This window comes from Lichenostomus cassidix, chromosome 1Aa (assembly GCF_008360975.1).
Source record: "Lichenostomus cassidix isolate B80296 chromosome 1Aa, HeHo_3.0, whole genome shotgun sequence".
Lineage (NCBI taxonomy): Eukaryota > Metazoa > Chordata > Aves > Passeriformes > Meliphagidae > Lichenostomus > Lichenostomus cassidix.
Genome location: NC_139480.1, coordinates 45,655,318 through 45,674,723, shown reverse-complemented (window position 1 = coordinate 45,674,723; position 19,406 = coordinate 45,655,318). Strand labels below are relative to the sequence as shown.

The window sequence follows — 19,406 nt, the reverse complement described above, 5'->3', positions numbered from 1 at the left end:
CTCAGAAACTGTTCATAAGATACAGGTTTTTCACTATTCTACTCTTAAGCACTCAAGCAACTGAATGAGCATAAACCATAAACTCCAGCCTTGACTATTCAAGCACATAGTATAGTTTAGTGCTCCAGTGTCTAAGATGTCACCTTGGTAGGAGTTATTGAACATGTGGTCTCAACAATTGCCCCATTAACTGTGAAGAGCTAATATTGCTTCTCATTATCCTTCTGCAGCAATAGTCATAAGCAAATAAGGCAGGAGGAGACTTTAACTGGCATTTGACTTCCACTGAAATATTCTGACATCAAAACAAATTAATACAGTTGCTTGTTCCAGAAATTGAATTTGCTCAGTCCATGTCTTTTGGATTCTTGCTCCTGAACATATTTCTTCCTGATCCTCAGGAAACTTAAATGAAACAAAAAAATGGACTGAAGCAAAATGCACCTCCTTTCTTATGCTACCTATTTAAGGTTTTCATTCAAATAAATTATCTCAGAGCATCAGGACAGGGAAAGTGTTTCTGTAACATATTATCAGAAGTGCACAAGCTATATTTTGCATACATCTTTTGTGGACAGGATGCTTCTTGTCTTGTGCCCTGAGACGCCTAAAGAAGTGGACAGCACTGGGAATATAATTAACTAAATGGCAGCATAATTTGTGAAGCAATTTTACATTGCAGTAGAGATGGCATTGCAAGATACCCTTTTCCTGAGTCTCACTAGTTCCCATATAAATTTCACTCAGTTTGCAAATATAAAATAATGTTTTATCTCAATTTAACTTAAATTGACTGCCAAAATATTTCCTCTCCCCTTTCATGCATTATATCTAGTTACAGAAACCCTGTGCTTTACATTACTAGCACAGAGATTTTTGTGCAACTTTACACATCTTCAGTGTTGCCCAAGTGAACTGATTAAAATTTTGTAGCTTTACACCTATTCCAGCCCATCCATCCTCTGATGGGAGCCCAAAACAATGAAGGAAGTACATAAGTCAGCTGCAGAATATATGCAATGTGCTTTAGAAAGTGCTCAAAGTGAATTACAGGATAAAGCCTGAATTTGTGAAACTGGCAACTAGCAAAGACATCAACCATCCTTAAATCTGATATGTAAATCCCTGAAAAGAATGAATGTCAATATTGGTTGATGTGCCAAGACTTCTATTTACTATTCAAATATCTCCACTTTGCTTGTGCTTTGTTTTTCCAGCATTTCCTTGGCTGTAGTTTTCTGCACCTCTTGTTGTCAGTTACTTGCAGCTACATTATTACACTAATCAGATTACCTTCTGGGCTAATAACTGCCTCATTGCCTTCAGCAGCTGAATGAAGAAATTATTACAAAAAAAGAAAGGCTATTCTTCATTCGAGGATAGAGAAGAAAGAATAACAAGACAGACAGCTTTAAGGGCTCCATGCAGGAATTAGGGAAAAAATAACTCACAGAGCCAAGAACAGTATTTTCATTTTACCTCTGAAGCCTGAACAAGGATCATAAAGACCCAACTGACAAGTAGGATATTGTTTATCAAGGCTTTCATTTCTGGTCAGATGCCTATAGTCACTAGCTGTGTTCACCTACCCAGGAAGGCAGGGGTTCATTGTTTAGCTCGTCTCCCCCTGCTGCCTAACCCCAAGGAAGGTATTCATATAACTTTGAGAACATTTAGCTTGTAGTTGCTTTTGACTAGATAAACCACTTACACAAGCTAGCAACAATCTCACACAGTTTCTCAGATGAGCTTAGATACCATGGTGATACTAGAAATATCTAGGATGGAAGACAGAAAAATTACAAAGTTATTTCCTTGAGAAACGCTGCAGGGAAAAGTCTCAAGACTTTTTTCTAAGATTTGATACCAAGCTAACTATCTCCATGTACAAAACACACTTTTTGCAGCAAAGGCAGGATTATAGCCAGCTAAGAAGTTTCTAGGAAAATTAGCCGGCATAGTAAGAGAATTCAGGATTTTTTACTCTGCCAACTAACAGAATGCAAAAATACATTATTTTTCCTCTGTTCAGATGATGGGGCCAGGCTGAAGATCCATTCAATCGGCATTCTAGGCCTGCTGTGAGATGTTACACCCATTTTTACAAAACAGTAAGCTGAGATGCATAGAGTTACTGTCAGTCAAAAGAAGAACTCCAAGAAGTTTTATGGTCTAATCAGTAGCCAAAAATGTTTTTGACTTTTTGGGAAGGAGGGATGGTGCAATGCAAGGACTGGTCTATTTATGCAGATGCACTTCTACAAGGCAACTTTTTCAGTTTCAGCTGCAATGCAGAAAAGCCTTTTTTCATTTTACTCCATCATGCAGGATGCGATCATAATCACACTGAAGATTACAGGTAGGAAATTAGGCAGGGCCTCTTAGGCATTTGAACAATATTGGCTTTTTTGGCTAATAATTATTCTTCCTGCTAATAATAACATGTAAAGAGAATAAATTATATCGTCATCATCGTTACCTTTGTATCTCGATGTATGATTTGACTACGAATGGCTAAATATAGTACTATAAACATTAAGAATGTTACACCTGTAGTACATTACAAACCACCTACAAGTTACAAAGAGTAGGTTCCCACTGTGCAGCTCATTTTAATTATTACTAAGAGTTATTTCCACCTGTAGAAATTAATGTAGGTCTCTCACCACACCAGCAGAATTCGCTACCCTACAGGCAATTCCGAACCTCCTTTCCCTGGAATCCAGGGGAATTAATATCCATCCCAGGTATTTAGTGTCAGCCTACCTTTGATACTTCACAGATTTCTGTCCAGTAATTAAGGATAAAAGGCATTGGTGTCCCTCCCTGAACCCATCTGTATTGGAGAACTTGCTGAGAGCTTTTGCTAGGGAGAGGAATGAGGTATACTTTCCCTACAGTGACTTGTCAAAAATAGACTACCAAACCAGCCAGTGATCCTGGCTAAACAATGGGAACCTAAATTAAAGGACAGCAAATAAAGCAAGAATAAGCAAGAATTACTATTCATGGACTTCCCTGCTCATTAAAGCATGGATGGATGGATGCAGTTATGCCAATAAAAATATGTGCAGAATGTATGGTATGATGTATCTAGATGACTCTCTTACTTCATCCATACTAGGAGCTGTACATGACAACTATTTTGCATTAGAATATCACATTGCTGACAGAGAAAGAATATAATAAATGCTGTACAGCTGGAGCTAAATCTGGTATTTTTTCTTCTGAAGTTCAGCTGCCCAGTGACCTACCCCTTGCCATCCACTATTTCAGGCTGTCTTTTTTTTGTTGTTGTTGTTGTTGCTATGTGACCCTAGGTCAATTGGCAAGGAGAGGAAAGAATTACCAGGAAATTTAAAATACTAAATCTGCAGTGGTTAGAACGGATTTTTCCCTTCAAGCGAGTTAAAAAAAAAAAAAGTGGATGCAATCTGGCTGTATCTGAATGTCAAAAGAAATATGACAGCTCTTAATGCCTGAGAAAGACTTTTTAAAAAAATCAATCAATCAATTACTTATTTCTCTCTCTTCTTTAAAAATTCATATTTTTTAAGGAAACATGGCTTAGGAAATCACACTGTATGCCAAACTTTTTCAGTAACTTTTGAACCTGTTGCACTTTCTGAGTCAATTCCAACCTAATCTGATCAAAGGCTGAAGGGCTCATAGACTTTGTGAAAATCAGGGAATGCATAAAGGAAAAAGATCAAAATTAGAATCACTGTGGTAGGAAAAAACTGAAGCAAAACCTCAAGATATTTATCCATTACAGTTGCTGTGGCCAGACGATCAGCACCTGCATCCCCAAGTTTATCATACCTACCTTTCACAGTCATTTGTCTTGGGGTGGCACATGGGCAGCATAGGAGCAGAACTATGGCTTTGCAGGCAGGGGTGCACAGGAGAGGATACAAGAGTGCTCTGCCCAGGGACCAGGGCTGCTTTAGCTCAGCTGCTTGTGGAATAACTTCACTTAATCTCTACTTTCACCTCTTGCCGGGCACTCTTTGTTTCCTAGAATAAAATGAACAATTCACTATCATTCTCATCATTATAGGTCTAGACTGTTCATGGCTAAGACCAGGAAAAGGTAAATCTCAAGGAAATATGGGGCCTTTGACTAACTCAACAAGTTAGGCCAAATTAATGAGAACAGATTCATCTATTGAACTCTGAGACAAGCTGTTCCTGAAGACCTTTTCCCCTCTTTTCTAAAATTTCCTTTTCTCTCTCCTCTTCTGACTAACCCTTGTGAAACAGTTTCTCTGCTTTCTGTTTCTTTTCTCTTACAGCTGCCTTGCCAATTCACTGTCACCCCAGGACCACTGCTCTATTACCACTTCTGCCATCCCATTACAGGGGAGATCTAGAGAAGCAAAGATAGTTATTTTGCCAATTTCCCGTGGGTCTAGTTCATTGGACATGGTTTTGCAACCATGAAATACTGTTCTAATAAAGTTCAAGAGGGGAAACTATTGGAACTAAAAATGAATACTTTTGGTGGAAGCTTTTATCCTCAAGGTAACACAGGAGGGAATTTCTGTAAGGGAGTTGATTACTACTGAGAGAGAGAAGAGTGAATTGCCTTCAGACACAGACTACTTCTAAGATACTTGTATTTGCTTCTCAGCTCCAGATATATATGTGTATAAACATGCGTTTTGTTTTCTTCATGCCTGGTAATTATTTTCTTTCTTGCACACACGTTGAGTTTAAACACAGTTTTCTTCACAGGATAACTCTTAGAGCAGGGGTTTTCTGTTTATTTCCCTCTATACAAGATTGTAAACCCTAGTTCACATTCAAAAATTATTTATTGACTCTATTTTTTTAAGGCTTCGGTGAGAAACGAGAGGAGCTGAAGGCATTCTGGTAATGCTTTTTTCAGTTAAAAAACAAATTAAAATATTCTAATAAACGTATCTCCTAGTGCAGTGTCTGTATTCAGATATTTAGCCATATTCAGTGAAAACAACTTAAAGGGCAAGGCCTGGAGGGAAAGACTCCCTTCAGTGTGGCATGGAAAAGAGAGAGGAAAGCAAAACCGAGCGCACGGAATCGCTGCGTTATTTACATCCATCAGATGAGCGAAGGAAGGAATGCAGAAGCGCTGCACTCTCGATTCCCCTCAGCTGCCTGAGGGGAGCGCGCAGGGCGGGAGCGCGCAGGGCGGGAGCGCGCAGGGCGGGAACGCGCAGCGGAGCGGCACGATGCAGCGTCACCCCGCAACTACAGCTCCCGGCAGCCCGAGCGCGGGGCTGCCCTGCTGCCGGAGCCGCCGGCGCGGAGCGGCAGCCTCGTGATTGGCAGCACCGCGCTGTCCCGCAGCCAGAAAGGGCGGCAACCGGAGCTCGCCCGGCCGGCAGCCCGGCGGGTTGGGCTTGCCCGGGCCTTCCTCGGGCGCCGGCGCCGCTGTCGCGCCTCCCTCCTTCCCTCCCTCCAAGATGGCGGCTCCGTTGGCGGTAAATTCGGGTAAGAGCAATTTGAGCGCGGGGCTGCGGCTTCTGCTCCGCCTTTCCCCGCGGCCGTCCCGCTCCTCGGCCGCCGCCGGCCCTGCGCCTCTCCTCCGGGCCCGCGGAACCGGGGGCGGCTGCCCTGAGAAGGCCGGGCGTGGGGAGGCGGCGGGGCAAGGCCCCAGTGGGCGGATGGGAAGGGCTGCGGAGCGCGGTGTGCGGGCAGGCGGTGGGAGAGCGGCCCGCCGTGCGGCGGTACCCGCGCCGAGCTGCCCGGCCATGCAGCTCCGCGGTCAGCGCTGCCGCCGCTGCTCCTGGCGAGGAGTCACATCAGGCAGCCAAGGCCTCCTTGGTTAGAGAGGACTGTGGCAGTACACGTGTTTGCGCATCACTTCGGTGTTATGCTCATTTCTTAATGCTGTAAGAGGCAGGAGAAACACATCCAGGATTTTGCTCAGCTGTACCCACGGAGTCTGGAAATGTGGAGCTGGGTCCTCATTCAGTTGAGCGTTGCTAATGACTAGGAGCATCAGGCTTATCTATGGTCCTTTCAGACTTTGTCACAAGGAGCGGTTTTGGGTTACAAAGAGTGCACTTGTCCGGTAAAACTAATACAAAATAAATCGCTAGATAATCAGAAAATAACTTAGGTCATCTGGTCCAATGCTTCTGCTTTTCCTCCTCCTCCTCAAAGCTCAGTCCTGTGCTTCAGGGCCTTATCTGAGCTTTAAATACTTGTGGGGATGAAGATCCTCCCAGTGACCTCACTGGACCTCAGTTCCAATGTGTGACCACACTCACAGCAATTCCCCCGATGGCTAATTGGAAGTTTTGTTATTGCAGCTTGTGACAGATGCTGCTCATCTCCTGGGGTACCTCTGTCTCTGCTTTCTGTGTATAGTGCCATTCAGTAGTTAGAGAAAACAAAGTTCCTGTCTCTCTTTAGCCTTCTTTTTGTAAGACTGAATCAGGTCAGTTCTTTCAGCCTCTCATTCATCCTGTTCTCTGGCTCACTATTTCAGTGTCTTGCTCTGAGGAGACCAAAACTAGACACAGTACTGGAGTGAAGGACTCTGAGATGCCTAAATAATCACTTACCTGCATCTGTTGGCTACAGCTGTTAGTGCAGCTTGGAGCCTGCAGGCAGCCTTTCTATGAGTGTGTGCTACTGACTGGTGTTCAGCTTCCTGCCTGCCAGGACACTTGGGTGTTTTTCTGTAAAGCTGCTCTCTAGCAGCTTCCTTGGTCCCCAGCCTGTGCAGTGATTCTGTGTTGGGTGCAACATGTTGCCTTTACTATTGCTGAACTTCATTAGGTTAATAGAAGGAGAATGGAGACCCTGTGAAAAACAGTTATCACTTGAGTATAGGCCAAAAGGTTTGTAAATAAGGGTTTGTATATCAGTAGGGACAGTTAATAGTCACTATTAATTCTAGTTAATCGAATTAAAACCTCCATTGCTTTGTCAAGCAAGGAACAAATTTTACAGAGAAGATATTTTGATCTCACTGAATGGATTTCATCCCTGTAGCCTCACAGAAAAGCAGTAATAAAGCAGACTCTTCATTTGAAATACAACTTTGTTGAAGTGAAAATTGGAGTAGTTCAAATGAGACTGTTTTATAAATTACATGGCAAGAGAGTCTGTAGCCTTATAATTAAGAAAACTAGGGGAAGAAGGATTTTTTTATGGAAAGGTGAAAAAAGTTAAAAGGAGATGTGGCACTAGAACTAGTGAAGATTTTGCCTTAGGTTATAGTATATTGTTTGTGGCTACAGACATATCATGGTTGAATCTGTAACTTGACAAAAAGTTCTGGCATAAGCACCAACTGCTGTTGTTGCCAAAAGAAACAACTCAGCATGTCCTTCCTTGCTATCCCCAATAGGATGGCCAGTCTTTCTAAAACTAATAATAATAGTAGCTTAAGCGGGAAAAAATCAGCATGGTTGCTAAAGTCCAACCTCTTCCCATCCCAGGTGCTTATTCTCGTCTCTGCAATAATCCATCTTTGTGCCATTGCAGAGCAAACTGGGTTGTTGATGTGATCCTGCTGAAAAGAAATTTTTTTTTTATTAGGTTTTGGTTAGAGAAGCTAGATTCTTAATTTATTCTAATGCCTTATGGTACATGTGTTTGGGCTGGTGCAAAACAATTATGTGGTGGGGACAAGAGCAAACAAATGGGCCAGGGAAGTAATTGAGTGGCTTTTGGCAGGCACTGTGGTTTGCTGCTGGTGTTTATTGGACTTGGTAATGTAGTAAGAGTGAAAAGACATTTTCAAGTGGAAATAAATCTCTGAATTCTGAAGTTGTGGGAAAGCCAGTTACAACTGAATGTGAAATGATGCATCCAGTAGAAGCTATTTCTAGGCAGGGGTAACATTGTATGAGTTAACACTGATACTCAGAAAAGGCAGTTTTGTCCCTTTTTTACAGGTTGCCCTGATACAGCCATACAGCCATACTGGCACTGCTAAATGTGTTGTCTCAGTCATTTGTAAATTCACTTGTAGCTACTTAGCATGAATGGCTTCACCATTTAAGTGTGCAGACATTGCCAGTTAAGTATGGCAGTCTTTGATCTGACATTCTAGAGGTACTTAGAAACTTAGGAAATTTGCATTTTGATTGTTGGGAGGCTTATCAATTTTAGTTTGAGTAATCAAAGGAGTTTTTTCTCTCTCAACAGAGAATGTTTTTTGTCTGATTAGTGAGGCAGGATTTTACAGCCCTTCCAGATGACCAGCTCAGTACACACTGGTTCATCTCTGACAATGTAGGAGTGATAAAGGTGATTTAAATTTCTTGCTTTTGCTTAAACTGCTTTTTGGTTTTCCGAACTTGCTCACTCAAGTAGTAATCTTTGGAAATGGTTGAAATCATTTCTCTTTAGCCATCTGCTGTAATGCAAGAGTATTGTATATTTTGATTTGATTGGTTGTTTAGCTAATAGTGAAGGTAGTCCTTTTCTGGAGTGTTCTGTAGAAGTGGTAGAGTCACAGTCCTGGAGGGGTTTAAAAGATGTGTTGATGTGGCACTGGGGGCATGGTTTAGTGGTGGACTTGACAGTGCCAGATTAATGCTTAAACTCGATGATCTTAAAGGTCTTTTCCAATCTAATACCTGTATTGTAAGTATCCTTGTAAGACAACTTTCAGCACCAGAATTTAGGTGCATACGTAATCTTTTTTTGTTCTTTAGCTCCCTAAATGCAATGATGTTTTGTATCAGATCATTGTTGGGGTTTTTTGTTGGTTTTTTGTTTGGGGTTTTTGGTTTTTTGTTTTGTTTATTTGTTTTTGTTGGTTTTTTGGGGATTTTTTGTGCCTTAAGAAAGGAAAATACACTTTTCATGATGGGTATGACAGTATACTGACATGCCAAGAGTAACAGTAAACTAAAAAAGTGTTTGCTTATTGAAAACAGTGTATAAACAATTTGTTTTCTCTCTTTCTCTATTTCAAATGCATTGTTTGATTTCTGCTTTTAGCTGCAAGCCTGTGGGGTCCATATAAAGACATATGGCAGACTGTAATGAATGCCATTTGGAAAAGGCAGCCTGAAGCTGTTCATCGCCTCGACCAAGTTTTAAAGAAGCACAAATCTGACTTCATCTCTCTCTTCAGAAATCCGGTACTAGTCTAATGTTGTCTTTGGGAATGAGTTGGAGAGTTGATGATTTACTCTGTCTTACATTGTTGTCTTACATGCCATTTTTGACCCTGACCATTCTTTTCATGTGACATTTTTACAGTGCGTTACACAGATGTGTTATACCAGTCTTGTTCTGCTGTAAGAATACAAATAGCTCGAATAATACATATTATTTTGTGTCTTTTACAGGATAATTTTATCTATGATGTATTTTTTTTCTCATTATTTGAGTGCTATTTTGAAAGGAATAGTAAAAGTATCTGATGATCCATGAGTCACATAGTCTTTTTTTTTTTTTGTTACTCTTCTGTGTCTGAAATAAAGCACAAAGCTCTTTTGTCTGGTTGTGCTTGTGTTTCAGTCAGATTAATGAACACACAAAACAGGTGAACACATGAACTTAGAAAATACACGATGTCTTGTTAGCAATGCCAGATAATGTGAAAAAACTCCCTGTTTCTTGCCTGGTGGATCATAAGGTAGTAACTAGAAATATGTCTTCTTTCAATGGTGTTACTTCTCCAATAGTAGATTGCTTTTTTAAGTGATAGGTCAGACAATTTAACAGTCAGCCATAGAGTTTCATCAGTATATTTTAGCATCTCAGTTTAATGGAAAAAGAATGATGTAGAAAATAGTTGGGAGTAACACTGCAGTTCTGATCAACAACCCAGATGTCTTTCATTGAGTTGATACCAATTCCTGTTGAGAATCTCTATTTTGAGTAAACTGAATGTCAGCACCAACTGTATAAGATAATTTTTCATACATTCCCACAAAGAGACCACTGCTGTCCAAGCATGAAGCATTTTTAGGATGCCTTTACTCTCTCTGTTTAAAACACTGCCTTTGTTTTTATGATGACAACCTAACCTGACAGAACTGAATTTGTGAGGAAGGATTAATGTGTAAAGCTTTATTCAGAATTTGATCTTGACATTTTGAATAACTTCCGATGCTTGTTTCTCTTGCAGCCAAAAAATGTTCAGCAGCATGAGAAAATTCAGAAGGCAAGCACAGAAGGAGTTGCAATCCAGGGTCAGCAGGGAACTAGGCTTTTGCCAGAGCAGCTCATCAGAGAAGCCTTTATCCTCAGTGACCTCTTTGATATTGGAGAGTTGGCAGCTGTTGAGCTCCTTCTAGCTGGTGAGAAGGGAAAATATTTAAGAGCTGGAGAAATACAGCTTAAATAGGGCCTTCTTATTTAAGTGTATGTTTAATGTGAATGCATGACTCAGTGAAGGCCTTAGCTTCCTAACACACAATGTTCTTAAAAAGAAATCTATTCTCACTGTAATGTCATATGATAGTGTGTTCTGAACCCTCATGTTTGTACACTTAGCTATTGCAAAAGGGGGAATATTCTGTGGAGGTTTTACTGTTTGCTTTCTCTGTCATTGAATTTAAACATAATTAAAACATGATTGAGAATTTTTCCATAAAGCAGTGTAATAGTGTTTTAGTTTGAAAGACAGGTGTCTGCCAGGGAAGGCAGGAACATCCCTTAGAATAGAGAATAGGACCCCTCATCCCTCAAAATTATTCTAACTTTGAAATCAAGGGGTTTTCAGGCAAAAGATATGGGAAGAGGAATAACAGTTCTTTACTCATATTTATAACAAGGCAATAATACAGAAACAAAAATTTAAACTGACAAAGTCAGAATACAATCTGCCACCCTGTTAGTCAGGGTGGTGGCTGCAGTCCCGTTGGAGTGATGTTGAAATGATGATCCTGCAGAAAGGTCTGGTCTGTCTCTGGAGGTCCAGTGGTGTCTCTCTAGCTCTTCTCCTCTGGGAACCCAGTGGAAGAAGTAGTCCAGTGTTCCAAAGTCTCAGCTTATATACAGATAGGAATGTTCAGTTCCTCCCTCCTGGGCAGGGCATCCAACAATGTGATAATGTGATTCTGTGAGTCATTCCCGGAGACCTTGATGGCCCATTAGCAGAGATAGCCTCCAGATGGTGTTATCAGGACTGAGTCATGCTGAAGACCACTGTTGCACCTGTTTTTAACAGCTTGTGAAGATGGTATTAAGAGTGCATACTTTTGGTTACACCTTCCATGTAACCTAAAACAAATAGATACTGATTCTTCAAATTGCATAGTAGTTATACATTGCTATGTGACTGATACATATTAATGACAAATACCATTTGGACTAGGATATTAATGGACTTGCACTTAAAAATTGGATGTTTTAATGGTTGAATATTAATTTTACCAATAGCACCCAAAATATCTGGGATTTCTTTAAGTGTCTGGAACAAATCAAAGTGATAATGAATAACCACAGTTACTTTGAATGGGATATTTGTATTTCAATTAGAAATACCAAGATAGAGAGCTGTTATGAAGGTGTCTATGTTCAGCTTTCTTAGACGATTCTGTGCATTTTCATTCACTAGGAGAACACCAGCAGCCTCATTTTCCTGGCCTTACAAGAGGTCTAGTTGCAGTTCTGTTGTACTGGGATGGAAAAAGATGCATTGCCAATTCACTACGAACCCTCATCCAGTCACGCCAAGGCAAGACGTGGACATTGGAACTCAGGTGTGTATCAGGGCAATGAGCTGATCAGAGTTTTTTGGTTTGAATGCTTTTAGGGCTAATTAGACTAAAGGGAATATGTATGGTCTCAAATGTGCTTGTTTCTCGTAATCTGATGCAGCTGCTTTCATGTTTGTTTTTTAAGCATAATCATTTTTTGCAATTATTTTTATTGGATTATAAGGATATCTATTTTACTTCCAGTTCTTCTACTTACTGATTAGCAATGCACATGTAATTGCTCTCTGTATATAGTTTATTTGTACATTTTTCTTGTCATCAAATACATTTGATGGGATTCATTATTTTAGGATTCTTTGTGACTGGGAAAGTATGATTAATTGTTAAATTTATATTCTTTCCATTATAGTCAAGAGTTAATTTCCATGACAACACGCTTTACAGATGACCTAATGGAGCAGGGCTTGACTCAGAAGATCCTTACACTTGTGTCTCACATTGATTTGAATAATGAATTTGATAAACTCCAGAGAGAGCGAGGATTGGGCAGTGAGAAACATCGCAAAGAGGTAAAATTCACCAAGTGTGAATATTGTTCTATGTTACTGAGCACATTAGAACACATTAGAGTTATGACTGCAAAGAGTTCTTTAGCTTTGCACAAAGTCTGCTACTGTCTGAGAGTTCACAATTACTGCTTCACACCTTGTGCAATATCTGTGTGGGATCCACATTGCTTCCTGCATTTCCATTTCTACATTGTTTCCTGCATTTCCATTTTGCTGTTGCTCCCCGATGCTAGGGCATACTGTATTTTTAGTGAAGAATAGTAAAAATGTAAGCCTAATATGTGTAAATTCCTTGGGGTTTTTTTTTTTAATTCTGAAGCCTGTATTTTAAATTATCTGCTTTCAGCACTACCATTATCAGCACCATTGGCATAAGAAAAGTGAACTAATTCACAAGTTATTAAAACAGATTGAAACCATGTGGAGTAAGGCAAATAATTCTCTTAATAATCCAATTGTGTTCACATGAACAGAAGCATTTTTAATAGTCAAGTGAAAATTGCTTGAAAATGCATTCTCATTTTTGTAATTCTTGAACTTAATTTGCACTGTGGTTAACTGCAGTGTATCTTTTCTAGCAGGAAGGTTTTAAAACATTATTATTTTAATATTTTAATTTCTTTCTAATGAGTAATCTGTCTTAAATCTTTCTATGTAATAATAAATAAATTTATTTTCCCCCAAATAAAGAACTAGTCTTATAATTTTGCTATGAATCTAGAAACTATGGAAAGAATATCCTTCTCATTTACCTTAAATTACTTTAAATTACCTTAAGATTAGTCTTTTGAGGTACGGAGAAGATTGGCTGTATCTGGGGTGCCAGTGCATTTGTGTAGTTAGAGGCAGGAAGTGTTACTTCTGTGTGATACATTTACTGCTATGTAAATTCTATGTAGATTGATGTCTGCTGACCTCGACAGGGATGCTGGTTTGGGTGTAGTCATATTCCCTATTTTCTACTCAAACCTCTCATGGAATACATGGGAATATGAAAGCAATTGACAACCAAAGTGTCCTTTTGTTGTTTAGCAAATAAACCCAACATTTTCTGTAGCTGCTGTCTTTGGAGTGATTTTTAATTTAAGCCAGTCATCATGATTGACTGAGAAGGACAAATTGAACATATTAACAGAATGTGTATGTTCACTTTGGGTTTTTGTTTGGTTTATCTTTTAAAGGTTTCTGATCTCATTAAAGAATGCCGGCAGTCCTTGGCTGAAAGTCTCTTTGTCTGGACCTGTCAGTCACCTCTGAGTAAGGATGACACTCTAATCCTCATAAGTTACCTGGAGAAGGTAACAGTGGAAGCTGATGGCTCGTTGGACAGCGTGAACTTGTCTCTTCTCATGGCTCTCCTTTACTGCTTTGATGTAAGCTTTCTGGAACAAGGTGCAGAGGATCGTGAAGGTAATGCTGGCAGCATTCCCAGAGGTTACATTGTACAGATGGATAAATTGTTGTTTAAGCAATTTTATTATTGTTCAGTAACAGATTTTGGTAGGATTTTGCATGGGTTTTGTCCCATTTGTTTACTGGGCATTGGTTTTGTGTTTGTTTTTGCTGTTGAAGACTTGATGCACCGGCTCCCTCTGCTAGCAGAAAGACAGTACATAGCAACCATCCACACTCGGCTTCAGGAGTCTCAGCCCTGGAAATTACCAGGTCTGCAAGCTACTGTTAGATTAGCCTGGGCGCTGACGTTACGAGGAATATCCCAATTCTCCGAAGTGACAGGTAAATTACCCTAAAGCTCAGTTGCTGCACATTAGTGTTCAGAGCTTGCAAGTGGTGTAAGTCAAAGGATCTATTTCCTTTCTGAAGATTTATTATTGATCTGTATGATAAAATTACTATTAAAACTTCTTTAAAGCCTTCTCATATGTGAGTTTGGTTGTTGAGAGTTGAATTGCTCTGAATAGAATAGAAGAAATTAGTTATTAGACGGTAATATTGCCTGTTGAAGTGAAAGACATTTTTAATGTACTGGAAAAGTCAAAGATTTTGTTCTCAGCTTTTGTATTATTTGAACAGTTAAATTAAGAATAGATTCCTGATTATGTTTTTTTACATCTGTAAATGTTGCACTTCAGTTTCTTGAGAGGATGATTCTGTATTTAATTTTTTTCTTCTCTGCACTTCACAAGCTTTCCAGCTTTCTAATAGGTCAAAATTTAGTCTACTCCAAGGTATCTGTTAAAGAAAATGCGACTATTGTAATTAATGTTTAATTAAGGTTGTTTTGTGATTCTTGGTTGACTGCCTTACATTTTTTTGGGTAAAGGGATATGCACTGTAACATTTATTAAAGCAGAGAGTTGAGGTCATCATCTGCAATTAATTTGTCTTTTTTTCAGTCTACTGTTCTCCTGTATGGTAGAAAAAATACAGTTGATAGAATCATGTAGATTTGCTTGTCTGCTGTGTATCCTGAAATATATTTGTTTGGTAACAGATCATTGTTATTTACTTCTTCCCCTCTTGTGAATTTTGTTTCCCAGCTCTTGCAGAATTCACTGAGGCAGATGAGGCCATGGCAGAGCTAGCAATTGCTGATTATGTTTTCCTCTTCCTGACTGAATCTGTTGTGGCTTCTGAAAATTTCTACCAGGAGGAATTTTACATTCGCAAAATCCATAACCTTGTCACAGACTTCCTTGCACTCATGCCAATGAAGGTAAGTTGTTTGTGAATAGCAGTTATTGAGAAATATGGGCATCTCTTTTATATTTCTAATATTTGAACAAGGTAGCATAGAGATTCAGACATGACTCTCAGCTTGAGGTCTGCAGTTCAGAAAACTTGTTCACTTTATAGAAGCCATAATGTTTGGGGTTTGTTTTCCACACTGAAGTGGAATGTGGTTTTTAAAGCACTTCAGTGTGGTGAGATTTGCAAAACAAGCTTTTATGGTGCTAGTGGTGGTTTTTTTTACATTATTAAAATTTAAATGATTGCTGAAGTTAATGGCTATGCATGTGGGTATTGATTTTGAATTTTTTTTTTTGATACTAAATTTTTTTTGTTTCTCATTTTTAGTTTATTCTTTTACTAATGGTCTTTTCCATATTTTTGGGGAGGGATTCTGCTTTCTCAGTAGTATCAGTTGTTGGGAAGATAAGCAACTGTTTTTCGTTTAAGAGAAATGCTGCAAAAGAGTTTAAAAAAATTCTTACAGTTTCATTTGTACAACATCTCGTAATTAGACATGGAAGATCAAAATTCTGTAAAAATGCTTTTATTCAATTGATGGAGGCTTTATTTTGTGACTTTCATTGTGTTGAGCTATATTTGGAGTTGCCAGTTACTTTCTTCAATGAGCAAAAAGGATAATTTAAAACCAGATTTTGTTCATTGTGACATCACAGAACGTGAACAACATTGGCAGGAAAAACAGTATTTGAGCCTTTTGAATCTTTCAGGGCATATATGAACGTGTAAAACGTAGACAGTTTTGAGGTTTAATCCTAATTTATTTATGATCTATTGGTGTTGCATGTTGTTTCTCAAACTGTATTTTTAAACCACAGAATATCCACAGAACAAATACAATGTCAGTTCCACCAGGTTGATACTGATAAATTACAGCTATACTGCTGCCATGGCTACCTGCATCCAACACTAACCATGTTTGTAACAGGCTTTGGACATCCTATGGAGGATGCACACAGTGGTGATTTCTGTAATACAGACACAGTAGCCCTTAGAAATCTTTTGAATATATGGGGAATATGTGAGGTGTATTTTATGGAATTCCCTTAAACAATCAGGTGCACACAAGTTTGGAATTGGGAACTGTTTTTTGAGGCAGTTCTTCATTGAATGGTGTTGCTTTGCAAAAGAAGTGACTCCCTATAATTATACAAGTTTTTATTAAACATATATAAGGTAGATTTTTGACTGGAAGTGGCTGGAAACTGACCCTGACTGAAGTTTCTGCTAAATTAGATTTATAACAGATGTGACCCTCTCTTCTGTAGCCACAGAACTGCCTGAAAATCCCAAGGCTGTTGCTTGATTTGTTGGTATATCTTATCTTCATTGCATTATTGGCTTGGATGCTTTATCTCTGGGAAGAATATTTCTTTTCCATGTCAGGTGGTTTTTTTGTGTGTATTGGTTTTGATTTGTTTGTCTGGGTTTTTTGTTTTGTTTTTTTGTGGTTTTGTTTGTTTGTTTTGGTGGTGTTGTTTTGGCTCAGATTTACAATTGGTTGTAGCTAATGCCTGAAGATGAAGAGAGATTTTCATTGCAAGCAGGATTTTACAGTACAGGATATAAGCCAGGATCAGACCATTGACTTATATTCTAGTTTGATAGAGGCCAGTACTAATTGTTTCACAGGAAAGACTTTGTTAGTAGGCAATTGGGATATAGCCCTACAAGGCAGCTTTTTTAACTTCTCTTAGGGTATGGTTCACTTATGTCCTCAGCTATTTCTACTGAATCTCAAATTTTAGGTAAAAAGCGTCTGTTTTGCAGGATCTTTGTTTTGCTTTGTGTATCTGTATAACCTTTTATCAGTTTTATTTCAGTCTCCAAGTCAGCATTTTAGTTCATTCTTTTGCATAGTTTTAGCATTTATGCTGCTGGCCAGTGATGATTTGGGTAAATCTTTTGGTTGACTGCATTACATTCATTCAGAACTTGATAATTAGCTTTAGTAGCAAAAACAATTCATTGTTTAACTTACTAACATTCACTTTTGTCCTTGTTCAGTTAGTATACTGATTTGGCTAGTTTGCTTTGACCCTTTCCACAGTTATGTCTAGGTTTTAATCATTTTTAATCTATATTATTACTTTTTAACTATTTTTCCTTGATAAGACACAATTTTTTTGCTGCTCATTCAGTTTTGCACATTGAGATATATTATAGACCATGAACTAGTCTGTGTTGACCATCACCATGTTTTTTTTTTTTTTGTGTTGAATTGATTGCTTACTTCTGTTTCTTGTTCTTCAATGTCTCCTTAATATTTAACTTAAACTTAAACTTAAACTTGAAACTTAACTTTCAATCTCATGTCTGTTTGCTTTCTATCTCATGTCTGTTTGGGGTCTCATGTCAAAAGCTTTTTAAATTTAAATGTCATCTGGTTTTTGTTTAGTAATTCGCTGTTTCAATGCAAAGAAGTTTAGGATGCTGATAAATCTCTACTTTTCAAAAAAAACTTACTGCCATTCTTTTTGCCTTTCTCTTTTTTTATTGCCATATGATAATGCTGGTTGAGACAGAGTAGCTCCCAAGTAATTGCATCAGTTTAGAGCTTTTCAAGTCAAAGTAGCTGCAAGAAAGGTTCAATCCACAGATTTATATACAGGAAATATTATTTCATAGTGTTTGGTGTTTCTCTTCACTCCTTGTGAATAATGGTCTAGCATTCTTTGAACTTAAGCTGTCTAGCTTTTAAATTAAAAGAGGAAAAGGATCAATCTTTTGGAGCTAAACCAAAGGATCTGGTGAAGTCAGTTAGGAAAAACTGTGATAAAAGTTCAGGGCTTTTGCTGTGCACTGAGGGCTTTGGCAGTAAGAAAGTGATTGACTAGAACTTGGAGTGTGAGCTCTTGTTGGGGAGAGAGGATTGAAAAAATAGAAAATGGAATATTCTTGACATGTTCATGCAAGTACATTTGCTGTCTAAGTTTTCACAGGCCATATAGACAACTCCATTATTTCTGTTCTATTTCATTCTCAGCTAAATATAGACCACTGTTTCTTTTTACACTTCATAAATCCTGTAGGTGAAACAGCTGAGGAACCGTGCTGACGAGGATGCTCGCATGATCCACATGAGTATTCAGATGGGAAATGATCCACCTATATCCCTTCGGAGAGATCTGGAGCATTTAATGCTTTTAGTAAGCCCTATTTGCTTGGAAATTACTGTGGCAAATAACGATTGTGACTTTCATTTTTCATCTGAAAAGCTATATCTGAATGATGCCTTATGGTGCTGGATTTTTCCCTTTTGGGATTTTTTTTTTCTTTAAGTATAGACACCTCTCTAATTTTTCAAATAAAGGAATTAATTAACTGCCTTGGTTTCTGATGTTAATGTCATGGAATTATTTTTTAGTGCGTAAATACTACATGGTTTATCATGTAGGAAGGTTTTAGAGGTTTTACTCCACTGTTGACAATTAGTCTGATAAACAATTGAAATGTGTAAATTATTCTCATGTGTTGTTGTATTTGAAATGAGAATTTTGGAAGACTTTTGTATGTGCTGTAGAGTAGGCTTGGTAAGGTGACTCCATCACTGGGGTGGCTGGTGGAATTACAAATTCCCTGATTTCCATAGAGTTTTGACAATGTGTCGATTTAAAAGAAAGATTTTTTTCTATCATATTTTTAATAAAATAAAATCAAAACAAAATGGAAATAAAAATAATTATGTTTAAACATTAGCTATTAAGGTTACTTGACTACACTTTCAAAAAAATCCATATTGGAAAACAGATTTGCATATTGAACTGAGATTTTTTCTATATTTTCTGATAACTTTAAAACTTGTATTACTTGTCTTTTCCAAAGATACTTCTTTAGATTATAGGACATCAGCAGGAAACTTTGTAGTGAAATGCTTTCTTAAGCAGCTCAGAGAGACATAGTAAACTTAAATGAAGAACTAGAAATAAAAATTTACTGTGAGAAATTTGTGTGTTTAGATAACACGTAAGATTTCTAATTATGATAGTGCTAACTTGTAAAATTAATATATAAAGGTAGGCATGTGGTTATTTAAGGAGAAATGCCGCTGTTTTCTTAGCGATGGTTTAAGCCATAATAATCAGATAAGTGCATTTCGAGTTTCTCTGTCTGTCACTTGTTCCAATACTGTTATTTAGAAGCTGTCATTTCCAGAAAGTTTTAATAACTAGAACATCAGCTGTGGGATGCTTTGCCTCTCTCAGATGTGTTTAGCTAATCTAGAATCAGTGTGTCTTGTTGGAGTAATTGTTATTTCTTCCTGTAGTTGATATTTTGTAACATCTTTCTTTTTCTGATAGATTGCTGAGTTGTACAGGAAAGATCCCTTTAATCTGGAACTTGCTCTTGAGTACTGGTGTCCCTCAGAGCCTTTGCAGACATCCACCATCATGGGCTCCTACCTTGGAGTAGCTCACCAGAGACCCCCTCAGCGCCAGGTTGTCTACATTTTCTTGAGTCATTACTGCTAACTTGAAACTAAAGAAACAAAAATCCGCCA

General features: G+C 38.4%; 1 protein-coding gene across 1 annotated transcript in view; it reads left to right on the top strand.

Annotated features, from left to right (window-relative positions):
* Window positions 1-5,275: 5,275 nt before the first annotated feature.
* Window positions 5,276-19,406, top strand: part of NUP205 (nucleoporin 205) — a 46,691-nt gene continuing 32,560 nt past the window's right edge. The window contains exons 1-10 of the mRNA XM_085047310.1: window positions 5,276-5,475; window positions 8,950-9,092; window positions 10,088-10,259; window positions 11,522-11,666; window positions 12,034-12,193; window positions 13,375-13,603; window positions 13,766-13,930; window positions 14,695-14,870; window positions 17,938-18,054; window positions 19,207-19,344. Of these exons, the coding sequence (XP_084903436.1) occupies window positions 5,448-5,475; window positions 8,950-9,092; window positions 10,088-10,259; window positions 11,522-11,666; window positions 12,034-12,193; window positions 13,375-13,603; window positions 13,766-13,930; window positions 14,695-14,870; window positions 17,938-18,054; window positions 19,207-19,344 (1,473 nt within the window). The 5' untranslated portion in view covers window positions 5,276-5,447. The remainder of the gene's footprint in view (window positions 5,476-8,949; window positions 9,093-10,087; window positions 10,260-11,521; window positions 11,667-12,033; window positions 12,194-13,374; window positions 13,604-13,765; window positions 13,931-14,694; window positions 14,871-17,937; window positions 18,055-19,206; window positions 19,345-19,406) is intronic.